The sequence below is a fragment of the Columba livia genome, chromosome 5 (assembly GCF_036013475.1).
Source record: "Columba livia isolate bColLiv1 breed racing homer chromosome 5, bColLiv1.pat.W.v2, whole genome shotgun sequence".
NCBI lineage: Eukaryota > Metazoa > Chordata > Aves > Columbiformes > Columbidae > Columba > Columba livia.
In genome coordinates this window covers 51,238,491-51,261,021 of record NC_088606.1, presented here as the reverse complement: position 1 = coordinate 51,261,021, position 22,531 = coordinate 51,238,491, and the positions used below count along the sequence as shown (strand labels likewise).

Below are 22,531 nucleotides of genomic sequence, written 5' to 3'. Positions count from 1 at the left end.
CTTAAATACAACTTTTTTTTTGTTTTATTTAAGCAGAGATTCTGTTGTTGGTAATATCAGTTTTGGAATTAAATTCTGCTAATGCAGAAATGAGATAAGGTAATGCTTTTGCTTGCAGGAAGAGTGTTGATGTGCTGACCTCGATTAAAGAATTAATGTCTTATCTCAGACCTTTCTGCAAAATATGCTCCATGACAGGAGTCACAAAAACTATGTGAACCTATGTGAATAGTGAGTTACTCTGTGTACTTACTGCATAGTAGGTTTCATTGACTATACAGCCATGTCCTGGAAAGAAGGAAGAAAGATAGTGTCATAATGGTGTAAATTTTAGGAGCTAGAAGCATGTGAAAAAACTGCTGCCTTATTGGCCCAATATGACAACACAGATAATTTGCATCTTCTTTTTTTAAGGCTTTTATATTCATCAACTCAGAAAAATGTACCTGTGAAAAACACATGGAGAAGGTACATAGTACTTACTGCATTCAATGGTAGGACAGCATTTTCCAAGCTGCATTATTGTGACTGCTTCCTGTCCCTCTAAGCACTGTGGTGTGACCTCAGGGCAGAGGCTAGTGTTGCAGTCTGTTTAATGTAAGACAATATAGAAAATAATAAACTCATAATTTTAAAAAGAAAGTAATTTTGTTTTGCATGAGCCTCTGAAGTTTTCCTGTGGGACAAGCATCGTATTGTTTACACAAGCTAGTTTAATGACTAGTACGGTATATGTGCCAAGGAATCTTTACATATTCAAGACTTATTTATTTATTTATTTATTTAATATTGGTCTTTAAAACAGAAAATTCTTTGAGTAGTTTTTTTAATATCATTTCAGGTGATGAAAGCATTAAAGGGTTTCAGTGTTAAATTATAGGAGATTTCCAGTTACTTTTCTATATCTAGCTATGTAAAATCTTTTAATCTTTGAATCCAGTAAATGCTCTTTAAGAAGCTCTTAAGAAGTGGGATGAGGGAGAAAAAAATTATTAAATCATTGCAAAGTATTAAAAAATGATATTTTTAATGTAATTTCTCAAAATGAATACAGTATATTTCCCATGATAAAGAACTAAGACAGTACTTACAGCACTCAGTCCTAGTACAGCATGGATCTTCTGGTATCTGTATCTTAACAGGCATGTATCCTGGTTCATCACAAAATACTTTCTGTGTCAGAGAACATTTGTGTTTTGTACAGTGCACTTTAAGAGTATTCTTGTCACAAAAACATTCCTGGCAGTCTTTTGTCCATTTTTCTCCTGGCTATATAAAAAAAAAAAAGAAAAAAAATTATATAAAAATTCAAACCAAAATAATTTTATTTGTTTCTAGTTGATTTATTTATGGATACAGTGGTGCCTGATTACATCAGCCTTTTCATATTTCTAATATTTTTAGATTTTATAAGGAACCATCAAAACAAAGGTAATTAGGGGAAGATGCTGGAGACCACTGAAGGTTCTGAGCATGTGAGCATGTTCACACAGATATCACTTTCTATTTAATAGTAGTGTTAGTATGAGGGATACAAGAGGTCTAAATGAGAAGTGATTGAGATTTGCATGCATTTTTGAATAAGAAATAATCACATGACATATTTATTTGCACATAAATTATGGAGAGATATTTCTATAATTTGTATGCACCTGAGGAACTAAGAATGCAGATTATCAACATTATCAGCAACAGGTAAGCTCTGTTATCTATCTGTCTCTTCATCTCTAGTAGCTTTAGAGAGCCAAATTTGTGGAAATAAAAAAGCAAAGAAACACATATGCTACTTCTCTTTCTCTCTTCCCCCTTGCCCCTCGTCTCCAGCCCCCCAGTATGTGAATTGATGGTTATTTTATTTATATTGTTAAGGAGTAATGCAATTTCTGCTCTGGCATTCATAAATATTTTTAAGACTAAAGAGGAATGAACCTTTTAAAAAAAACCATAAAGTCTCCCCCAACTTAAGCCAAACGTTGTTATTTGTGAAACACAAAATATCCCCTTGCTTCGCTTGTCTGTGCTCGATAAACCACATTGACTGTCCTACTCACCCATCTGGATACTCCATTTGGTTCTCTACAGGCTGAAAAAAACAAAACAAAACAAAAACAAGTGAAGATTTACAGCACTGAAAACTGACACAAAGGAGTGAATTTGTGCAGTTTCAAATAGAAATACTGTGAAGATAAAACTAACAATAAAACAAATATACAGACTAGTTCTTCTGAAATGTGGAATTCCACCACCTTGGTAGGTCTTATGTAAGGAAGATAGAAATAAGGTACTTGGGGAGACTATGGGAACTTAAAGAGGCTGATTTGCCCATGATCTGACCATGTAGAAGATGGCACTAGAACACAGACCTCCTGATTATCATCCTGATCTCTGTTCCTCAGATTAGCTACTAATTACTTACAGCATTCAGAGACACAAATGTTGCTGTCTTCACTCATGAGTGTCTTTCCTTCAGGACAGAAACATCCTTCAGTTACTCCATAGCCAGGAAGCTCAACAAGGCTAGAGTGGGAAGAATGCATGTATATGAGTACAATGTTTTTGCAGTGAAGCAGGAGAGACAGCAGCATATGTAGGTCACCATGTCAGACACATGGGAGACAAAAAAATTTGCAGTTTCTGAAGTGTAACAGGAAGTCCATATTCATAGAGATGATTTATGTTTATAAATCCTGAGTAAATTAACCAAACTCACAGGACATTTCATTATGAAGTAACTCAATTTTCTAAGGAAAATAGTTCAATAAAAATAGAAAAAAAAATATAAGCAGTTGTTTTTAGAATTTTTTTTTTGTCTTTCCATACCTTGGTTCACAGGTAGCAGGATTAATGGCCCCACATGGCTTGTATACCATGCCTCTTGAACAGTTGTATGCTGTATGGAAAAAGAAGAAAAAAGATCAAAAAATGACAGTAGATGCATTTTTGCAGCAAAAGTGATTGCAGCTTTGCCTTCTTCATCTGCAGCTTCTGTGAGTAAGGATGTTGCTGTGTTTTTGTGGACAGTAGTCAAGTGTTAGATGTAGGATTTATTTACTGAATAAAATACTAATTACTACAGTTTTTGAATTCTGCTATACTTACGGCATGTATTATTGGTCTTTCCTCTCCAGTCAACACAGACACCTCTAGCAGCACATTCTGTGGCATATATTTCCAAACTGGAACACTGCATGGATTCATCGGCTATGCGACACCCATCAAAAACACAGCCTTTGAAAAATGGTTCTGGTGGTATCACGGCACGGCATTCTGCAAAAATCCTGCAGGTAGAAAAGAAACAAAACCCTTTTAATGTTAACCTGTCATTATATAAAATCCAGCACTTCCCAGTTAATGGCAAATGATTCTCTGCTTCAGGAAGGAATGTATTTTGAGAAACAAAACCCTAAGAATGGCTAATAATATGGGAGATAGATAAAGGAAGGGTTAGGAAATTAAAAGTGCCATATTTTATTTTTCTGTAGAGGCTAATGGTAACAGTATTTCTGTATGTGTATACAACTTTTCATCAGTCCGACACCAGAAATTTAATGAAAACTACATCAGATTGAGGAAAAAGGGATGATAAAAGTAGCTGAGAGACAGAAAAATTGCATACATGATAGCTCATAACTTAATGGACACTACAGCAAGCAAGTGTAAGTGGACCTTCATAAGTGACCCAGCTGAAAAACAAAGCTTTTGTCAGAGCTCATGCAAGCCTAGGAAATACTGCAGAAAACAGGCCTTTGTGCTTTTGGAGCTCTATGTTTTACATAAAACACACAAAGAACGATGGGTGCTTTTTGGCTGAGTTGTTTCTGTCTGCTTTGTTAACCTGATAGGTAATAAGGTTCTTTATGGTTTGTAATGAAGACCCACTTCAAATTTCAAGTTCAGTCTTTACTTAATAGTGTAACTAATAGTGAATGAGCATAACCTGGAAGGTAGGGAGGGAGAAAGATGGCATAGATCTGTGTGTTTGCAACCCAGGGAATATGGATTTTAGTGCTTGCTGCATCCTTGGTTTTCTGACTTCATCTCTCCTTCCTCAGTTACCTTTGGCATGCAAGTAATAGAAGAAGAGCAGTTTCTTTTGCAAAGGCCTTTTACTATATATATCCTGTCGTTAATCTGTCATTTTCAGCTATTCACATGCTAGGGCTAAAGTTCTAACTTGTCCTGTAAGATACTGAGACAGCTTTGTCTAGAAAGAGTGCATAAATTCATTTTTTTTCTTACTCGCTCCAGATAAGCTTGCAGAGACGAGGTGTTTCACAGTGAGGTTTTGGTGAAGGCGTGGTTACAACTGGTGGTATTGGTACTCCATGGCATGACTTGTTGTTATCAACAATCCAGTGGTGAGCCATTTGGGGACAGGAAGAAATTATCTCACCACTTGGTAAACGGCATTCATCTGATTTATTATTTGTACATGTTCCTGGAAGAGACAAGCTATATAAGTCTCATAAGTCACATCGGAGATGCACAATACATTGTTGTCCTGATATGACCTTTAGACACGATGTGCTCATGAAATGTATAAGGTGTCTTGCTTCATGGAGAGTGCTTTCTTTACAGATATATGAGCTTTAATTTAGGTTACAGAAAAACAAACAAATCCAAAACCCCAGCCCCAAAGGAAAGAAGTAGGTTGCTGAAATATTGAGCTTCTGATCCTACAGAGGTTGAAAGATCAGAACTGTTTTCATTTCCATTTTATCTCTGTTTAAAAATTTCTGCCAGTCATGAAGCTTATAGCCAGAGTGGGTGAGAATAACCATGGTGGAGTGGGGAAAGAGTTCCAATTTTAATTAGTGTATCTGTCTTACCACACTGTCCTTCAGTATTGTTGCCAAATTTGCTGTATGGGAGTTTCACAGAGAAAATCAGCCCACTAAAGGTGATAGTTGCACCTATCTCTGGTATTTCAACAATCATGTTGATGCCAAGTCTGGAGAAATAAATGCCATCCTTTTTGAAGCCTGGTTTGATGATCTTTTGGTTGAAGTACATCTGAATGCGGGGTTAAAACAAAACAAAACAACTTCAGAATAAGCACTACTTTTGCCTGATTTCTTAAAATAATTTTCTAATACGCATAATTGTGCATAACTTCACATTGTTGTGCATCACATTCAATGCCCATTGATATTGTGATAATGGCATATGTATATACATTAATATCTCAGCTTGTATTGCTATATTGCTACAGTGTGATAATAATCTAAGTAGCCTTTATGTACTGTGTTTCATACAGATTGTGTGCTAATGTATAGCATTCTAAATCCAACTATTTTCTTTGTATCCCTCATAATTTTGTTTATTGTAAACATTTTTGATATGAAAACAAGTGATAGTTTTCTTTCACTACAGAAATGTTCCTGCTATTATTATGTAATAACTTTGTTGCAAAATCACACTCCCTATGCTACATGTTGTCTGGCATTGGAAAAGTTGCCTGCATTCAAATCCATTAATCTAAGCTGTTGCATTTGCAGCGATGCGAGTGGACGTATTTGCTTAGTAGCTTTTTGTCAGGAATTAGTCTGCAACTTTCTTCTCATTGAATTGGGACCAAGTAAAATGGTCAGTTACTGTTTTCCTTTGCAGGGACATCACTTGACTAATTGTTTCAGCATGCCTTTCTGACTGTAGGTAAGGAGAAGCTGGCATGGCTCTGTAGGGCAAGAGTGCATATTGAGACAAAGTTTTCCTCCCACCTCTTTGTGTTCTCTAATCAACTAATAAATTCTTCCTCAGTGTTATGGTTCAGTTAGGTGCCTGGAGTTCCCTATGCAGAAGAAGCACTCTCTAATTGTCCAGCTGTTAAGGGATACATTCCCATCTTCACCATGAGAGAAGAATCATGTTTGTGATCTGCATTCATGTTTCCTCATAATGTGTATGCAGAAATGAATGGCACAATGTGCTGTTTTTCATGAAACTTGAATCAAGCACCAGTATGAGCATTCTTTCTGTCTTCTCTCTATGATCTGTATTAGCCTGTTTCTTAATTTCATTTATATATATGCATACATGCACATAATATATTAATATTTTCATAGTTTCTGACATTTTGTTCTTAGAAACCGGTGTAATTTTTTTTTCCCTAGTGATACCCTTTGCCCTCATCACCTCTGTGATATAATGATGTAACAGACTGTGTTTCAAATGAGAATCGGTAAAGCCTATGGAACTTATTTCTTTTTTTCAAAAATAAAGAAATAAAAATTGCGTATTTTACCACGTTGGTCATCACACCATTCATGAGTTTACGGGTCAGCACCACTTCTGCAGTTTTGTAGAAAATAATAATCGATTTAGGGCAGGAAAGTCCATCTTTTGCATCACAGTAATAATTGTCAATGTAAACACGGAAGTTGTCATATTTAGGTACAATCTGTTTCACCAGGACGTAAGTGCAGTTTTCAAGGAAAGTATAGTAGGTTCCATCAAAAGTAATATAATGAGGATCACCCCATCCACTGCACACACCTGGTAGAGAGAAAATATTTGGAAGATTAACATAAAAATTAATATAGAACAAAGAATTTAGAAACTGGAGTGAATATACTACAATTTAAAGAACAATCCTAAGAAAACAAAATGCTTATATAATCTGTGCAAAGCTTTGCTTTTTTTTAAAAAAAAAGTTATTCCTTCATCTACTGGTGCTTACATTGACACTCGTAATGGTAACAGCAGCCGTTCTCATCAGGTACCAGTATTGCCGGATATTTGTTAGCACAGGTAATTTCCCTTACAGGTGGGCAGTGTGTTGGAATTACTTCTACCTTGTTGTCTCCCTTACAGATGAGTTCTGTACAGTTGGATAATTTGTATCTTTGTCCAGGCTGGAAAATGAACAAAAATTGCAGAAACAGTTTTGTTTTCCAAATCTGAAGCAAGGACTAAATTGAAAATCTTCACAGATAGTACAAGGTTGTCAATATTCTACATGATCTATTTTTCTTATGCTAAAAGGAGATAGGAACCTCAATTCCACTAATTTCTTCTGCATGAGGAGCTCTTCTGAGGTTTGGGGGGGGTGGTCTTGGGTTAAGAGAACCGATGTCCTTTGTACTAGCTGTGTGTAGTGGACTTCACTATCAGCACAGACCGTTACTATCAAAACCAAATAAACAAATCAACCAAAGCAAATCAGTCAGTCAAACAACCCCTCAACAGCCAAAACCAACAACAAACAAAAGAATGTGTACAGAAGTACAGGTGGGAGGGCAGGAGAACAAAAAAAGATGCAAGTTTCCAGAGTAGCTTAAAATTTTCTGTTTAGTGAAGAAATAAAATGAACAATAAAACCTCCTCTATTATTTCAATAGGAAGCTTTGTTATTTATGCAATGAAGTGCATCAGAAAGTGTTTTACTAGCAATAAAGTAAGAAGAAATGATTGTTGTAGCTTGCTTTCTCCATTTGAAAAAATAATATAAAGGAATGTAGAAATTTTTGTCATCTATATAGCCCATCACTTGCAACACATACTCTGGCAATATGCACATACGAAGTTCAAAGAATGCAAATACTTCCACAAAAGTATGAAGCTAATATTGGTGTTATGTCAACAATCATAACATATCAAAGATACTACAAACCTGTAGGGCAGGGTAAGTAGCAGAAACACAGCCATGAAATGGAAGTATTTCAGAAGTGGTAGGAAGAGGAACTGATGTTGTTATGGTAGACCATTCGGGTGAAGTAGTGGTTAAAGGAGTAGTGATGTTACAATATCCAGTGTGTCGTTCAACTGTACATGTTGGACTACAGACAGCGTAAAATCTGCATCCATCACTATCCATTTTGTTGTAAATCAAATCACCTGTAAAAAATCAAGAAAATAAGAGAGGCAAAGAATATATATATATAAAAATCACACAAAAACTAAAAATATAAAAATTCAAAAAAACCCCTACAGAATTTCAGAAAAAAAAGTTGTGACTATACATAAGTGAAAATTAGGAATCGTGAATAAAATGAACACAAAACACAGATTATAAGATATGTAGCATACAAAAAAAGGATTTACTTACCAGGTGAAAAAATAGAATCGCCAATTTTACAAAAACACGGTGTGGATACAGATGGAGAAAGAGGGCTGGTAAAGAAAGGTAGAAATGTAGTAGTAGTAGTGGGGCTGGTGGTGTACAGGGGGCTGATGGCTGGGCAATTGTAGTTTGGCCGGCAGCAGCGGACGCGGATCCTGTAGTTGAGGCACATCTTAAATTTGCCAGTCTGGTCCTCGTTCTTGCAGACCAGCCCAAAGTGGACGTCGCATTGCACGACCTGTCCGACGTTTTGGATGGGAACCTCGGGGTAGTCCTCCGCCTGGCACTCGATTTCCTTTGGATGTTGACAGACTTCCATGCCGGCAGCTCGGATTCGCTGGTAGGTTTCAAAGTCTCCCTGGTTGGGCCCCGAGGAGGGGACGTCGACGTCGATCCATTCGCTCCAGGAGCAGACTTCGGGTTCACAGGCCGTGGTGGAGTAGGTGGTGGTGGAGCTCACGCTGGGGATGTATATTGTAGGTGTCGGCGTGGGGCTGGTAGTGCTGGTGGTGCTGGTGTAGGTTTGCGATGTGGTTTCTGAGGAGGTGGGCAGCGTGGTGGAGGAGTAGGCCGTGGAGGTGGAGGTGGTGACTGTGGTGGAGGTTGGAGTGCTCTGGGTGGTGGTGGTGGTGGGGCTGGTGGTGTACAGGGGGCTGATGGCAGGGCAATTGTAGTTTGGCCGGCAGCAGCGGACGCGGATCCTGTAGTTGAGGCACATCTTAAATTTGCCAGTCTGGTCCTCGTTCTTGCAGACCAGCCCAAAGTGGACGTCGCATTGCACGACCTGTCCGACGTTTTGGATGGGAACCTCGGGGTAGTCCTCCGCCTGGCACTCGATTTCCTTTGGATGTTGACAGACTTCCATGCCGGCAGCTCGGATTCGCTGGTAGGTTTCAAAGTCTCCCTGGTTGGGCCCCGAGGAGGGGACGTCAACATCGATCCATTCGCTCCAGGAGCAGACTTCGGGTTCACAGGCCGTGGTGGAGTAGGTGGTGGTGGAGCTCACGCTGGGGATGTATATTGTAGGTGTCGGCGTGGGGCTGGTAGTGCTGGTGGTGCTGGTGTAGGTTTGCGATGTGGTTTCTGAGGAGGTGGGCAGCGTGGTGGAGGAGTAGGCCGTGGAGGTGGAGGTGGTGACTGTGGTGGAGGTTGGAGTGCTCTGGGTGGTGGTGGTGGTGGGGCTGGTGGTGTACAGGGGGCTGATGGCAGGGCAATTGTAGTTTGGCCGGCAGCAGCGGACGCGGATCCTGTAGTTGAGGCACATCTTAAATTTGCCAGTCTGGTCCTCGTTCTTGCAGACCAGCCCAAAGTGGACGTTGCATTGCACGACCTGTCCGACGTTTTGGATGGGAACCTCGGGGTAGTCCTCCGCCTGGCACTCGATTTCCTTTGGATGTTGACAGACTTCCATGCCGGCAGCTCGGATTCGCTGGTAGGTTTCAAAGTCTCCCTGGTTGGGCCCCGAGGAGGGGAAGTCGACGTCGATCCATTTGCTCCAGGAGCAGACTTCGGGTTCACAGGCCGTGGTGGAGTAGGTGGTGGTGGAGCTCACGCTGGGGATGTATATTGTAGGTGTCGGCGTGGGGCTGGTGGTGCTGGTGTAGGTTTGCGATGTGGTTTCTGAGGAGGTGGGCAGCGTGGTGGAGGAGTAGGCCGTGGAGGTGGAGGGGGTGACTGTGGTGGAGGTTGGTGTGCTCTGGGTGGTGGTGGTGGTGGGGCTGGTGGTGTACAGGGGGCTGATGGCAGGGCAATTGTAGTTTGGCCGGCAGCAGCGGACGCGGATCCTGTAGTTGAGGCACATCTTAAATTTGCCAGTCTGGTCCTCGTTCTTGCAGACCAGCCCAAAGTGGACGTCGCATTGCACGACCTGTCCGACGTTTTGGATGGGAACCTCGGGGTAGTCCTCCGCCTGGCACTCGATTTCCTTTGGATGTTGACAGACTTCCATGCCGGCAGCTCGGATTCGCTGGTAGGTTTCAAAGTCTCCCTGGTTGGGCCCCGAGGAGGGGACGTCGACGTCGATCCATTCGCTCCAGGAGCAGACTTCGGGTTCACAGGCCGTGGTGGAGTAGGTGGTGGTGGAGCTCACGCTGGGGATGTATATTGTAGGTGTCGGCGTGGGGCTGGTAGTGCTGGTGGTGCTGGTGTAGGTTTGCGATGTGGTTTCTGAGGAGGTGGGCAGCGTGGTGGAGGAGTAGGCCGTGGAGGTGGAGGTGGTGACTGTGGTGGAGGTTGGAGTGCTCTGGGTGGTGGTGGTGGTGGGGCTGGTGGTGTACAGGGGGCTGATGGCAGGGCAATTGTAGTTTGGCCGGCAGCAGCGGACGCGGATCCTGTAGTTGAGGCACATCTTAAATTTGCCAGTCTGGTCCTCGTTCTTGCAGACCAGCCCAAAGTGGACGTCGCATTGCACGACCTGTCCGACGTTTTGGATGGGAACCTCGGGGTAGTCCTCCGCCTGGCACTCGATTTCCTTTGGATGTTGACAGACTTCCATGCCGGCAGCTCGGATTCGCTGGTAGGTTTCAAAGTCTCCCTGGTTGGGCCCCGAGGAGGGGACGTCAACATCGATCCATTCGCTCCAGGAGCAGACTTCGGGTTCACAGGCCGTGGTGGAGTAGGTGGTGGTGGAGCTCACGCTGGGGATGTATATTGTAGGTGTCGGCGTGGGGCTGGTGGTGCTGGTGTAGGTTTGCGATGTGGTTTCTGAGGAGGTGGGCAGCGTGGTGGAGGAGTAGGCCGTGGAGGTGGAGGTGGTGACTGTGGTGGAGGTTGGAGTGCTCTGGGTGGTGGTGGTGGTGGGGCTGGTGGTGTACAGGGGGCTGATGGCAGGGCAATTGTAGTTTGGCCGGCAGCAGCGGACGCGGATCCTGTAGTTGAGGCACATCTTAAATTTGCCAGTCTGGTCCTCGTTCTTGCAGACCAGCCCAAAGTGGACGTCGCATTGCACGACCTGTCCGACGTTTTGGATGGGAACCTCGGGGTAGTCCTCCGCCTGGCACTCGATTTCCTTTGGATGTTGACAGACTTCCATGCCGGCAGCTCGGATTCGCTGGTAGGTTTCAAAGTCTCCCTGGTTGGGCCCCGAGGAGGGGACGTCAACGTCGATCCATTCGCTCCAGGAGCAGACTTCGGGTTCACAGGCCGTGGTGGAGTAGGTGGTGGTGGAGCTCACGCTGGGGATGTATATTGTAGGTGTCGGCGTGGGGCTGGTGGTGCTGGTGTAGGTTTGCGATGTGGTTTCTGAGGAGGTGGGCAGCGTGGTGGAGGAGTAGGCCGTGGAGGTGAAGGTGGTGACTGTGGTGGAGGTTGGAGTGCTCTGGGTGGTGGTGGTGGTGGGGCTGGTGGTGTACAGGGGGCTGATGGCAGGGCAATTGTAGTTTGGCCGGCAGCAGCGGACGCGGATCCTGTAGTTGAGGCACATCTTAAATTTGCCAGTCTGGTCCTCGTTCTTGCAGACCAGCCCAAAGTGGACGTCGCATTGCACGACCTGTCCGACGTTTTGGATGGGAACCTCGGGGTAGTCCTCCGCCTGGCACTCGATTTCCTTTGGATGTTGACAGACCTCCATGCCAGCAGCTCGGATTCGCTGGTAGGTTTCAAAGTCTCCCTGGTTGGGCCCCGAGGAGGGGAAGTCAACGTCGATCCATTCGCTCCAGGAGCAGACTTCGGGTTCACAGGCCGTGGTGGAGTAGGTGGTGGTGGAGCTCACGCTGGGGATGTATATTGTAGGTGTCGGCGTGGGGCTGGTGGTGCTGGTGTAGGTTTGCGATGTGGTTTCTGAGGAGGTGGGCAGCGTGGTGGAGGAGTAGGCCGTGGAGGTGGAGGTGGTGACTGTGGTGGAGGTTGGAGTGCTCTGGGTGGTGGTGGTGGTGGGGCTGGTGGTGTACAGGGGGCTGATGGCAGGGCAATTGTAGTTTGGCCGGCAGCAGCGGACGCGGATCCTGTAGTTGAGGCACATCTTAAATTTGCCAGTCTGGTCCTCGTTCTTGCAGACCAGCCCAAAGTGGACGTCGCATTGCACGACCTGTCCGACGTTTTGGATGGGAACCTCGGGGTAGTCCTCCGCCTGGCACTCGATTTCCTTTGGATGTTGACAGACCTCCATGCCAGCAGCTCGGATTCGCTGGTAGGTTTCAAAGTCTCCCTGGTTGGGCCCCGAGGAGGGGAAGTCAACGTCGATCCATTCGCTCCAGGAGCAGACTTCGGGTTCACAGGCCGTGGTGGAGTAGGTGGTGGTGGAGCTCACGCTGGGGATGTATATTGTAGGTGTCGGCGTGGGGCTGGTGGTGCTGGTGTAGGTTTGCGATGTGGTTTCTGAGGAGGTGGGCAGCGTGGTGGAGGAGTAGGCCGTGGAGGTGGAGGTGGTGACTGTGGTGGAGGTTGGAGTGCTCTGGGTGGTGGTGGTGGTGAGGCTGGTGGTGTACAGGGGGCTGATGGCAGGGCAATTGTAGTTTGGCCGGCAGCAGCGGACGCGGATCCTGTAGTTGAGGCACATCTTAAATTTGCCAGTCTGGTCCTCGTTCTTGCAGACCAGCCCAAAGTGGACGTCGCATTGCACGACCTGTCCGACGTTTTGGATGGGAACCTCGGGGTAGTCCTCCGCCTGGCACTCGATTTCCTTTGGATGTTGACAGACTTCCATGCCGGCAGCTCGGATTCGCTGGTAGGTTTCAAAGTCTCCCTGGTTGGGCCCCGAGGAGGGGACGTCAACGTCGATCCATTCGCTCCAGGAGCAGACTTCGGGTTCACAGGCCGTGGTGGAGTAGGTGGTGGTGGAGCTCACGCTGGGGATGTATATTGTAGGTGTCGGCGTGGGGCTGGTGGTGCTGGTGTAGGTTTGCGATGTGGTTTCTGAGGAGGTGGGCAGCGTGGTGGAGGAGTAGGCCGTGGAGGTGGAGGTGGTGACTGTGGTGGAGGTTGGAGTGCTCTGGGTGGTGGTGGTGGTGGGGCTGGTGGTGTACAGGGGGCTGATGGCAGGGCAATTGTAGTTTGGCCGGCAGCAGCGGACGCGGATCCTGTAGTTGAGGCACATCTTAAATTTGCCAGTCTGGTCCTCGTTCTTGCAGACCAGCCCAAAGTGGACGTCGCATTGCACGACCTGTCCGACGTTTTGGATGGGAACCTCCGGGTAGTCCTCCGCCTGGCACTCGATTTCCTTTGGATGTTGACAGACTTCCATGCCGGCAGCTCGGATTCGCTGGTAGGTTTCAAAGTCTCCCTGGTTGGGCCCCGAGGAGGGGACGTCGACGTCGATCCATTCGCTCCAGGAGCAGACTTCGGGTTCACAGGCCGTGGTGGAGTAGGTGGTGGTGGAGCTCACGCTGGGGATGTATATTGTAGGTGTCGGCGTGGGGCTGGTGGTGCTGGTGTAGGTTTGCGATGTGGTTTCTGAGGAGGTGGGCAGCGTGGTGGAGGAGTAGGCCGTGGAGGTGGAGGTGGTGACTGTGGTGGAGGTTGGAGTGCTCTGGGTGGTGGTGGTGGTGGGGCTGGTGGTGTACAGGGGGCTGATGGCAGGGCAATTGTAGTTTGGCCGGCAGCAGCGGACGCGGATCCTGTAGTTGAGGCACATCTTAAATTTGCCAGTCTGGTCCTCGTTCTTGCAGACCAGCCCAAAGTGGACGTCGCATTGCACGACCTGTCCGACGTTTTGGATGGGAACCTCGGGGTAGTCCTCCGCCTGGCACTCGATTTCCTTTGGATGTTGACAGACCTCCATGCCAGCAGATCGGATTCGCTGGTAGGTTTCAAAGTCTCCCTGGTTGGGCCCCGAGGAGGGGAAGTCAACGTCGATCCATTCGCTCCAGGAGCAGACTTCGGGTTCACAGGCCGTGGTGGAGTAGGTGGTGGTGGAGCTCACGCTGGGGATGTATATTGTAGGTGTCGGCGTGGGGCTGGTAGTGCTGGTGGTGCTGGTGTAGGTTTGCGATGTGGTTTCTGAGGAGGTGGGCAGCGTGGTGGAGGAGTAGGCTGTGGAGGTGGAGGTGGTGACTGTGGTGGAGGTTGGAGTGCTCTGGGTGGTGGTGGTGGTGGGGCTGGTGGTGTACAGGGGGCTGATGGCAGGGCAATTGTAGTTTGGCCGGCAGCAGCGGACGCGGATCCTGTAGTTGAGGCACATCTTAAATTTGCCAGTCTGGTCCTCGTTCTTGCAGACCAGCCCAAAGTGGACGTCGCATTGCACGACCTGTCCGACGTTTTGGATGGGAACCTCGGGGTAGTCCTCCGCCTGGCACTCGATTTCCTTTGGATGTTGACAGACTTCCATGCCGGCAGCTCGGATTCGCTGGTAGGTTTCAAAGTCTCCCTGGTTGGGCCCCGAGGAGGGGAAGTCAACGTCGATCCATTCGCTCCAGGAGCAGACTTCGGGTTCACAGGCCGTGGTGGAGTAGGTGGTGGTGGAGCTCACGCTGGGGATGTATATTGTAGGTGTCGGCGTGGGGCTGGTGGTGCTGGTGTAGGTTTGCGATGTGGTTTCTGAGGAGGTGGGCAGCGTGGTGGAGGAGTAGGCCGTGGAGGTGGAGGTGGTGACTGTGGTGGAGGTTGGAGTGCTCTGGGTGGTGGTGGTGGTGGGGCTGGTGGTGTACAGGGGGCTGATGGCAGGGCAATTGTAGTTTGGCCGGCAGCAGCGGACGCGGATCCTGTAGTTGAGGCACATCTTAAATTTGCCAGTCTGGTCCTCGTTCTTGCAGACCAGCCCAAAGTGGACGTCGCATTGCACGACCTGTCCGACGTTTTGGATGGGAACCTCCGGGTAGTCCTCCGCCTGGCACTCGATTTCCTTTGGATGTTGACAGACCTCCATGCCAGCAGATCGGATTCGCTGGTAGGTTTCAAAGTCTCCCTGGTTGGGCCCCGAGGAGGGGACGTCAACGTCGATCCATTCGCTCCAGGAGCAGACTTCGGGTTCACAGGCCGTGGTGGAGTAGGTGGTGGTGGAGCTCACACTGGGGATGTATATTGTAGGTGTCGGCGTGGGGCTGGTGGTGCTGGTGTAGGTTTGTGATGTGGTTTCTGAGGAGGTGGGCAGCGTGGTGGAGGAGTAGGCCGTGGAGGTGGAGGTGGTGACTGTGGTGGAGGTTGGAGTGCTCTGGGTGGTGGTGGTGGTGGGGCTGGTGGTGTACAGGGGGCTGATGGCAGGGCAATTGTAGTTTGGCCGGCAGCAGCGGACGCGGATCCTGTAGTTGAGGCACATCTTAAATTTGCCAGTCTGGTCCTCGTTCTTGCAGACCAGCCCAAAGTGGACGTCGCATTGCACGACCTGTCCGACGTTTTGGATGGGAACCTCCGGGTAGTCCTCCGCCTGGCACTCGATTTCCTTTGGATGTTGACAGACCTCCATGCCAGCAGATCGGATTCGCTGGTAGGTTTCAAAGTCTCCCTGGTTGGGCCCCGAGGAGGGGAAGTCAACGTCGATCCATTCGCTCCAGGAGCAGACTTCGGGTTCACAGGCCGTGGTGGAGTAGGTGGTGGTGGAGCTCACGCTGGGGATGTATATTGTAGGTGTCGGCGTGGGGCTGGTAGTGCTGGTGGTGCTGGTGTAGGTTTGCGATGTGGTTTCTGAGGAGGTGGGCAGCGTGGTGGAGGAGTAGGCCGTGGAGGTGGAGGTGGTGACTGTGGTGGAGGTTGGAGTGCTCTGGGTGGTGGTGGTGGTGGGGCTGGTGGTGTACAGGGGGCTGATGGCAGGGCAATTGTAGTTTGGCCGGCAGCAGCGGACGCGGATCCTGTAGTTGAGGCACATCTTAAATTTGCCAGTCTGGTCCTCGTTCTTGCAGACCAGCCCAAAGTGGACGTCGCATTGCACGACCTGTCCGACGTTTTGGATGGGAACCTCGGGGTAGTCCTCCGCCTGGCACTCGATTTCCTTTGGATGTTGACAGACTTCCATGCCGGCAGCTCGGATTTGCTGGTAGGTTTCAAAGTCTCCCTGGTTGGGCCCCGAGGAGGGGACGTCAACGTCGATCCATTCGCTCCAGGAGCAGACTTCGGGTTCACAGGCCGTGGTGGAGTAGGTGGTGGTGGAGCTCACGCTGGGGATGTATATTGCAGGTGTCGGCGTGGGGCTGGTGGTGCTGGTGTAGGTTTGCGATGTGGTTTCTGAGGAGGTGGGCAGCGTGGTGGAGGAGTAGGCCGTGGAGGTGGAGGTGGTGACTGTGGTGGAGGTTGGAGTGCTCTGGGTGGTGGTGGTGGTGGGGCTGGTGGTGTACAGGGGGCTGATGGCAGGGCAATTGTAGTTTGGCCGGCAGCAGCGGACGCGGATCCTGTAGTTGAGGCACATCTTAAATTTGCCAGTCTGGTCCTCGTTCTTGCAGACCAGCCCAAAGTGGACGTCGCATTGCACGACCTGTCCGACGTTTTGGATGGGAACCTCGGGGTAGTCCTCCGCCTGGCACTCGATTTCCTTTGGATGTTGACAGACTTCCATGCCGGCAGCTCGGATTCGCTGGTAGGTTTCAAAGTCTCCCTGGTTGGGCCCCGAGGAGGGGACGTCAACGTCGATCCATTCGCTCCAGGAGCAGACTTCGGGTTCACAGGCCGTGGTGGAGTAGGTGGTGGTGGAGCTCACGCTGGGGATGTATATTGTAGGTGTCGGCGTGGGGCTGGTGGTGCTGGTGTAGGTTTGCGATGTGGTTTCTGAGGAGGTGGGCAGCATGGTGGAGGAGTAGGCCGTGGAGGTGGAGGTGGTGACTGTGGTGGAGGTTGGAGTGCTCTGGGTGGTGGTGGTGGTGGGGCTGGTGGTGTACAGGGGGCTGATGGCAGGGCAATTGTAGTTTGGCCGGCAGCAGCGGACGCGGATCCTGTAGTTGAGGCACATCTTAAATTTGCCAGTCTGGTCCTCGTTCTTGCAGACCAGCCCAAAGTGGACGTCGCATTGCACGACCTGTCTGACGTTTTGGATGGGAACCTCGGGGTAGTCCTCCGCCTGGCACTCGATTTCCTTTGGATGTTGACAGACTTCCATGCCGGCAGCTCGGATTCGCTGGTAGGTTTCAAAGTCTCCCTGGTTGGGCCCCGAGGAGGGGACGTCAACGTCGATCCATTCGCTCCAGGAGCAGACTTCGGGTTCACAGGCCGTGGTGGAGTAAGTGGTGGTGGAGCTCACGCTGGGGATGTATATTGTAGATGTCGGCGTGGGGCTGGTGGTGCTGGTGTAGGTTTGCGATGTGGTTTCTGAGGAGGTGGGCAGCGTGGTGGAGGAGTAGGCCGTGGAGGTGGAGGTGGTGACTGTGGTGGAGGTTGGAGTGCTCTGGGTGGTGGTGGTGGTGGGGCTGGTGGTGTACAGGGGGCTGATGGCAGGGCAATTGTAGTTTGGCCGGCAGCAGCGGACGCGGATCCTGTAGTTGAGGCACATCTTAAATTTGCCAGTCTGGTCCTCGTTCTTGCAGACCAGCCCAAAGTGGACGTCGCATTGCACGACCTGTCCGACGTTTTGGATGGGAACCTCGGGGTAGTCCTCGGCCTGGCACTCGATTTCCTTTGGATGTTGACAGACTTCCATGCCGGCAGCTCGGATTCGCTGGTAGGTTTCAAAGTCTCCCTGGTTGGGCCCCGAGGAGGGGACATCGACGTCGATCCATTCGCTCCAGGAGCAGACTTCGGGTTCACAGGCCGTGGTGGAGTAGGTGGTGGTGGAGCTCACGCTGGGGATGTATATTGTAGGTGTCGGCGTGGGGCTGGTGGTGCTGGTGTAGGTTTGCGATGTGGTTTCTGAGGAGGTGGGCAGCGTGGTGGAGGAGTAGGCCGTGGAGGTGGAGGTGGTGACTGTGGTGGAGGTTGGAGTGCTCTGGGTGGTGGTGGTGGTGGGGCTGGTGGTGTACAGGGGGCTGATGGCAGGGCAATTGTAGTTTGGCCGGCAGCAGCGGACGCGGATCCTGTAGTTGAGGCACATCTTAAATTTGCCAGTCTGGTCCTCGTTCTTGCAGACCAGCCCAAAGTGGACGTCGCATTGCACGACCTGTCCGACGTTTTGGATGGGAACCTCGGGGTAGTCCTCGGCCTGGCACTCGATTTCCTTTGGATGTTGACAGACTTCCATGCCGGCAGCTCGGATTCGCTGGTAGGTTTCAAAGTCTCCCTGGTTGGGCCCCGAGGAGGGGAAGTCGACGTCGATCCATTTGCTCCAGGAGCAGACTTCGGGTTCACAGGCCGTGGTGGAGTAGGTGGTGGTGGAGCTCACGCTGGGGATGTATATTGTAGGTGTCGGCGTGGGGCTGGTGGTGCTGGTGTAGGTTTGCGATGTGGTTTCTGAGGAGGTGGGCAGCGTGGTGGAGGAGTAGGCCGTGGAGGTGGAGGGGGTGACTGTGGTGGAGGTTGGTGTGCTCTGGGTGGTGGTGGTGGTGGGGCTGGTGGTGTACAGGGGGCTGATGGCAGGGCAATTGTAGTTTGGCCGGCAGCAGCGGACGCGGATCCTGTAGTTGAGGCACATCTTAAATTTGCCAGTCTGGTCCTCGTTCTTGCAGACCAGCCCAAAGTGGACGTCGCATTGCACGACCTGTCCGACGTTTTGGATGGGAACCTCGGGGTAGTCCTCCGCCTGGCACTCGATTTCCTTTGGATGTTGACAGACTTCCATGCCGGCAGCTCGGATTCGCTGGTAGGTTTCAAAGTCTCCCTGGTTGGGCCCCGAGGAGGGGACGTCGACGTCGATCCATTCGCTCCAGGAGCAGACTTCGGGTTCACAGGCCGTGGTGGAGTAGGTGGTGGTGGAGCTCACGCTGGGGATGTATATTGTAGGTGTCGGCGTGGGGCTGGTGGTGCTGGTGTAGGTTTGCGATGTGGTTTCTGAGGAGGTGGGCAGCGTGGTGGAGGAGTAGGCCGTGGAGGTGGAGGTGGTGACTGTGGTGGAGGTTGGAGTGCTCTGGGTGGTGGTGGTGGTGGGGCTGGTGGTGTACAGGGGGCTGATGGCAGGGCAATTGTAGTTTGGCCGGCAGCAGCGGACGCGGATCCTGTAGTTGAGGCACATCTTAAATTTGCCAGTCTGGTCCTCGTTCTTGCAGACCAGCCCAAAGTGGACGTCGCATTGCACGACCTGTCCGACGTTTTGGATGGGAACCTCGGGGTAGTCCTCCGCCTGGCACTCGATTTCCTTTGGATGTTGACAGACCTCCATGCCGGCAGCTCGGATTCGCTGGTAGGTTTCATAGTCTCCCTGGTTGGGCCCCGAGGAGGGGACGTCAACGTCGATCCATTCGCTCCAGGAGCAGACTTCGGGTTCACAGGCCGTGGTGGAGTAGGTGGTGGTGGAGCTCACGCTGGGGATGTATATTGTAGGTGTCGGCGTGGGGCTGGTGGTGCTGGTGTAGGTTTGCGATGTGGTTTCTGAGGAGGTGGGCAGCGTGGTGGAGGAGTAGGCCGTGGAGGTGGAGGTGGTGACTGTGGTGGAGGTTGGAGTGCTCTGGGTGGTGGTGGTGGTGGGGCTGGTGGTGTACAGGGGGCTGATGGCAGGGCAATTGTAGTTTGGCCGGCAGCAGCGGACGCGGATCCTGTAGTTGAGGCACATCTTAAATTTGCCAGTCTGGTCCTCGTTCTTGCAGACCAGCCCAAAGTGGACGTCGCATTGCACGACCTGTCCGACGTTTTGGATGGGAACCTCGGGGTAGTCCTCCGCCTGGCACTCGATTTCCTTTGGATGTTGACAGACCTCCATGCCAGCAGATCGGATTCGCTGGTAGGTTTCAAAGTCTCCCTGGTTGGGCCCCGAGGAGGGGACGTCAACGTCCATCCATTCGCTCCAGGAGCAGACTTCGGGTTCACAGGCCGTGGTGGAGTAGGTGGTGGTGGAGCTCACGCTGGGGATGTATATTGTAGGTGTCGACGTGGGGCTGGTAGTGCTGGTGGTGCTGGTGTAGGTTTGCGATGTGGTTTCTGAGGAGGTGGGCAGCGTGGTGGAGGAGTAGGCCGTGGAGGTGGAGGTGGTGACTGTGGTGGAGGTTGGAGTGCTCTGGGTGGTGGTGGTGGTGGGGCTGGTGGTGTACAGGGGGCTGATGGCAGGGCAATTGTAGTTTGGCCGGCAGCAGCGGACGCGGATCCTGTAGTTGAGGCACATCTTAAATTTGCCAGTCTGGTCCTCGTTCTTGCAGACCAGCCCAAAGTGGACGTCGCATTGCACGACCTGTCCGACGTTTTGGATGGGAACTTCGGGGTAGTCCTCCGCCTGGCACTCAATTTCCTTTGGATGTTGACAGACTTCCATGCCGGCAGCTCGGATTCGCTGGTAGGTTTCAAAGTCTCCCTGGTTGGGCCCCGAGGAGGGGACGTCAACGTCGATCCATTCGCTCCAGGAGCAGACTTCGGGTTCACAGGCCGTGGTGGAGTGTGTTGTGGTGCTGCTCACGCTGGGCATGGATATGCTTGTTGTTGTTTCAGTTTGTGTTTGTGTTATTGGTTGTGTTGTTGTTCTTGTATGTATATATTGTGTTTCTGGTTGTGTCATTGATGTTGTGGTTGTCTTATGTTTGGTTTGTAAGTGTGGTGTGGTTGATTCTTCCGTGGGTGATGTACTTGGAGTTGTCGAAGAAATCGATGTACTTGTTGATATTCTTGTTGTATGGGGTGCTGCAGTTGTATGGCACGGTACTCTTACGTTTTTACAGCATTTAAATCGTATTTTATAATTATAGCAGATGGGTGGTAATTGATCTTTATTGTAGCATATGAGTCCTTCCTCTTTATTACATGTTATGTTTTGCTCCAGTAGTGGATATGGTGTATTAGGAAACCTTACTGCTCTGCATTGGACTTCCTTTCTGTTGTCACAAACTTTGTATCCCTTTTTTTCAATGTTCTGAATTGTATCAAAATCTCCATCATTGTATCCAGACCCTGGATAACTGGCATCATACCACATTGACCAGTAACATTCTTCTTTAGTGCAAAGGGATGTTGTTGATGGAGAAGTGGTGACAGGCTTTGTCATTTCAGTTGTAGTTGTGGTTTCTTCTTTAGTGGCTGAAGGTATGAATGTTGTACTCTCTGAAGTTGTAATAGCTGGTGATGTTGTGGTCACTGAAAATGATGTATTTTCTGAATGTGTCGTGTAAGAACATGGTACAAAAACACAGCATAAGATTCTGATTTCATAGTTGTTGCACATCATGGAAATTTGATCCTTGTTGTAACATATAAGCCCAGTTGTTTTACTGCATTCTACTTTTTGGCCAAGGTCTTTCAGAGGTATATCCGGGAATTTCTCTGCTCTGCATTGAACAGCCCGTGGAGCTTTACAGACTTCGTAACCTTTAGATCTCAAATCATCAAAGGTTTCAAAATCTCCACCATCATAGCCAGGGATTTGCAGGCTTCCGTCATACCATTCTGACCATTCACAGACTTCATGAACACATACTGATGTAGTTGGTGACACTTTGAAAGAGAAAAAGAAGAAACCACAAACCTTAGAATAAATTCCTGTAAATATTTTCTTTTTTTAAATGGACTGAAAATTTTACTAAGATCATTTGCTTGCATTCTGAGCCTATAGGGCATCAGTTTAGTGTACTTATAATTTAATATGAAATAGAACAGTAAATCTGTTACCCAGAAATTCAATATACTGACATGCTTGCAACTTTCACTTCCAAAGACAACACCAATGATCTTTTACAAAGTGTTTAAATACGTCTTAGGTATAATTTATACACATTGCGGGGGGGGGGGGGGGGGGGAATCTCACTTTATTTTTGCATTAGATTCAGCGTATTTATTTCCTTGGTTTTTATCTTACTTGAATATTTGCTAGTATATCTGGAGTGTCAAAGCCTGAATTTACATCCAGTGGAAAGTCTGTATGTCAAGATACATGGGTACTTTTTTCTTCCAAATGAGTTGACTCCTCATGTAATATGCTGGATTGTATTTTCCATTTCAAGTAAAAGATGTCTAATGCAGCATTATTACCACTCCTACACTTCATACTTTAGCTCTGGTCTTAAGAAACCATTTATTGGTTGGAGAGCAGTCCATAAGCTTTTGCAGGTGGATTCTCATTATGTAGTGGCTGGAAAATGCCTAATGAATTCTAGCAGTATTGATGGTTTCTGTGATTCCAAAACTTGAAGTTTGAAATTTTATGCTGAATACTTATTTCATTAAACAACATGTGCACATTGTATTTAGAGACTGCCAACCTGAAGAATGCTGAACAGAAAATCTAGAAATGAAAATTTCAGTATCTCAGTGCCAATATCTGGGCAATCCACTTAGTACTGTCATTATAAATACCATGAAACCTACTAGGAATTTTACAGATAATAATAATTCTGTAATTTAATAAGAAAAATAATGAATTATTCATTCAGTAAAGGTTATTCCAGATACAGAAATTGTTCCACATAATAAATCTGATACTGTTTCTTTATTGTTCACTATGAAGATAAGCAAATTAATAGTATCAAACCAGTATGTAGTGGTTTTCATTTTGGGGTTTCAGAAGTGCTTTTATTTTCTGTGTTTATTTTCTTATGTTAGTTTGGTTAC

The 22,531-nt window shown here is 48.5% G+C and overlaps 1 protein-coding gene across 1 annotated transcript in view; it reads right to left on the bottom strand.

The window, feature by feature from the left end:
- Positions 1–22,531, bottom strand: part of LOC102090327 (mucin-5AC) — a 52,146-nt gene that overhangs the window by 5,487 nt on the left and 24,128 nt on the right. Inside the window, exons 31-43 of the mRNA XM_065066499.1 lie at positions 8,048–21,418; positions 7,613–7,836; positions 6,680–6,854; positions 6,245–6,495; positions 4,830–5,013; positions 4,240–4,438; positions 3,100–3,278; positions 2,821–2,890; positions 2,417–2,517; positions 2,052–2,083; positions 1,092–1,269; positions 484–588; positions 254–288 (exon numbers count right to left, since the gene is read on the bottom strand). Of these exons, the coding sequence (XP_064922571.1) occupies positions 254–288; positions 484–588; positions 1,092–1,269; positions 2,052–2,083; positions 2,417–2,517; positions 2,821–2,890; positions 3,100–3,278; positions 4,240–4,438; positions 4,830–5,013; positions 6,245–6,495; positions 6,680–6,854; positions 7,613–7,836; positions 8,048–21,418 (15,104 nt within the window). The remainder of the gene's footprint in view (positions 1–253; positions 289–483; positions 589–1,091; positions 1,270–2,051; positions 2,084–2,416; positions 2,518–2,820; positions 2,891–3,099; positions 3,279–4,239; positions 4,439–4,829; positions 5,014–6,244; positions 6,496–6,679; positions 6,855–7,612; positions 7,837–8,047; positions 21,419–22,531) is intronic.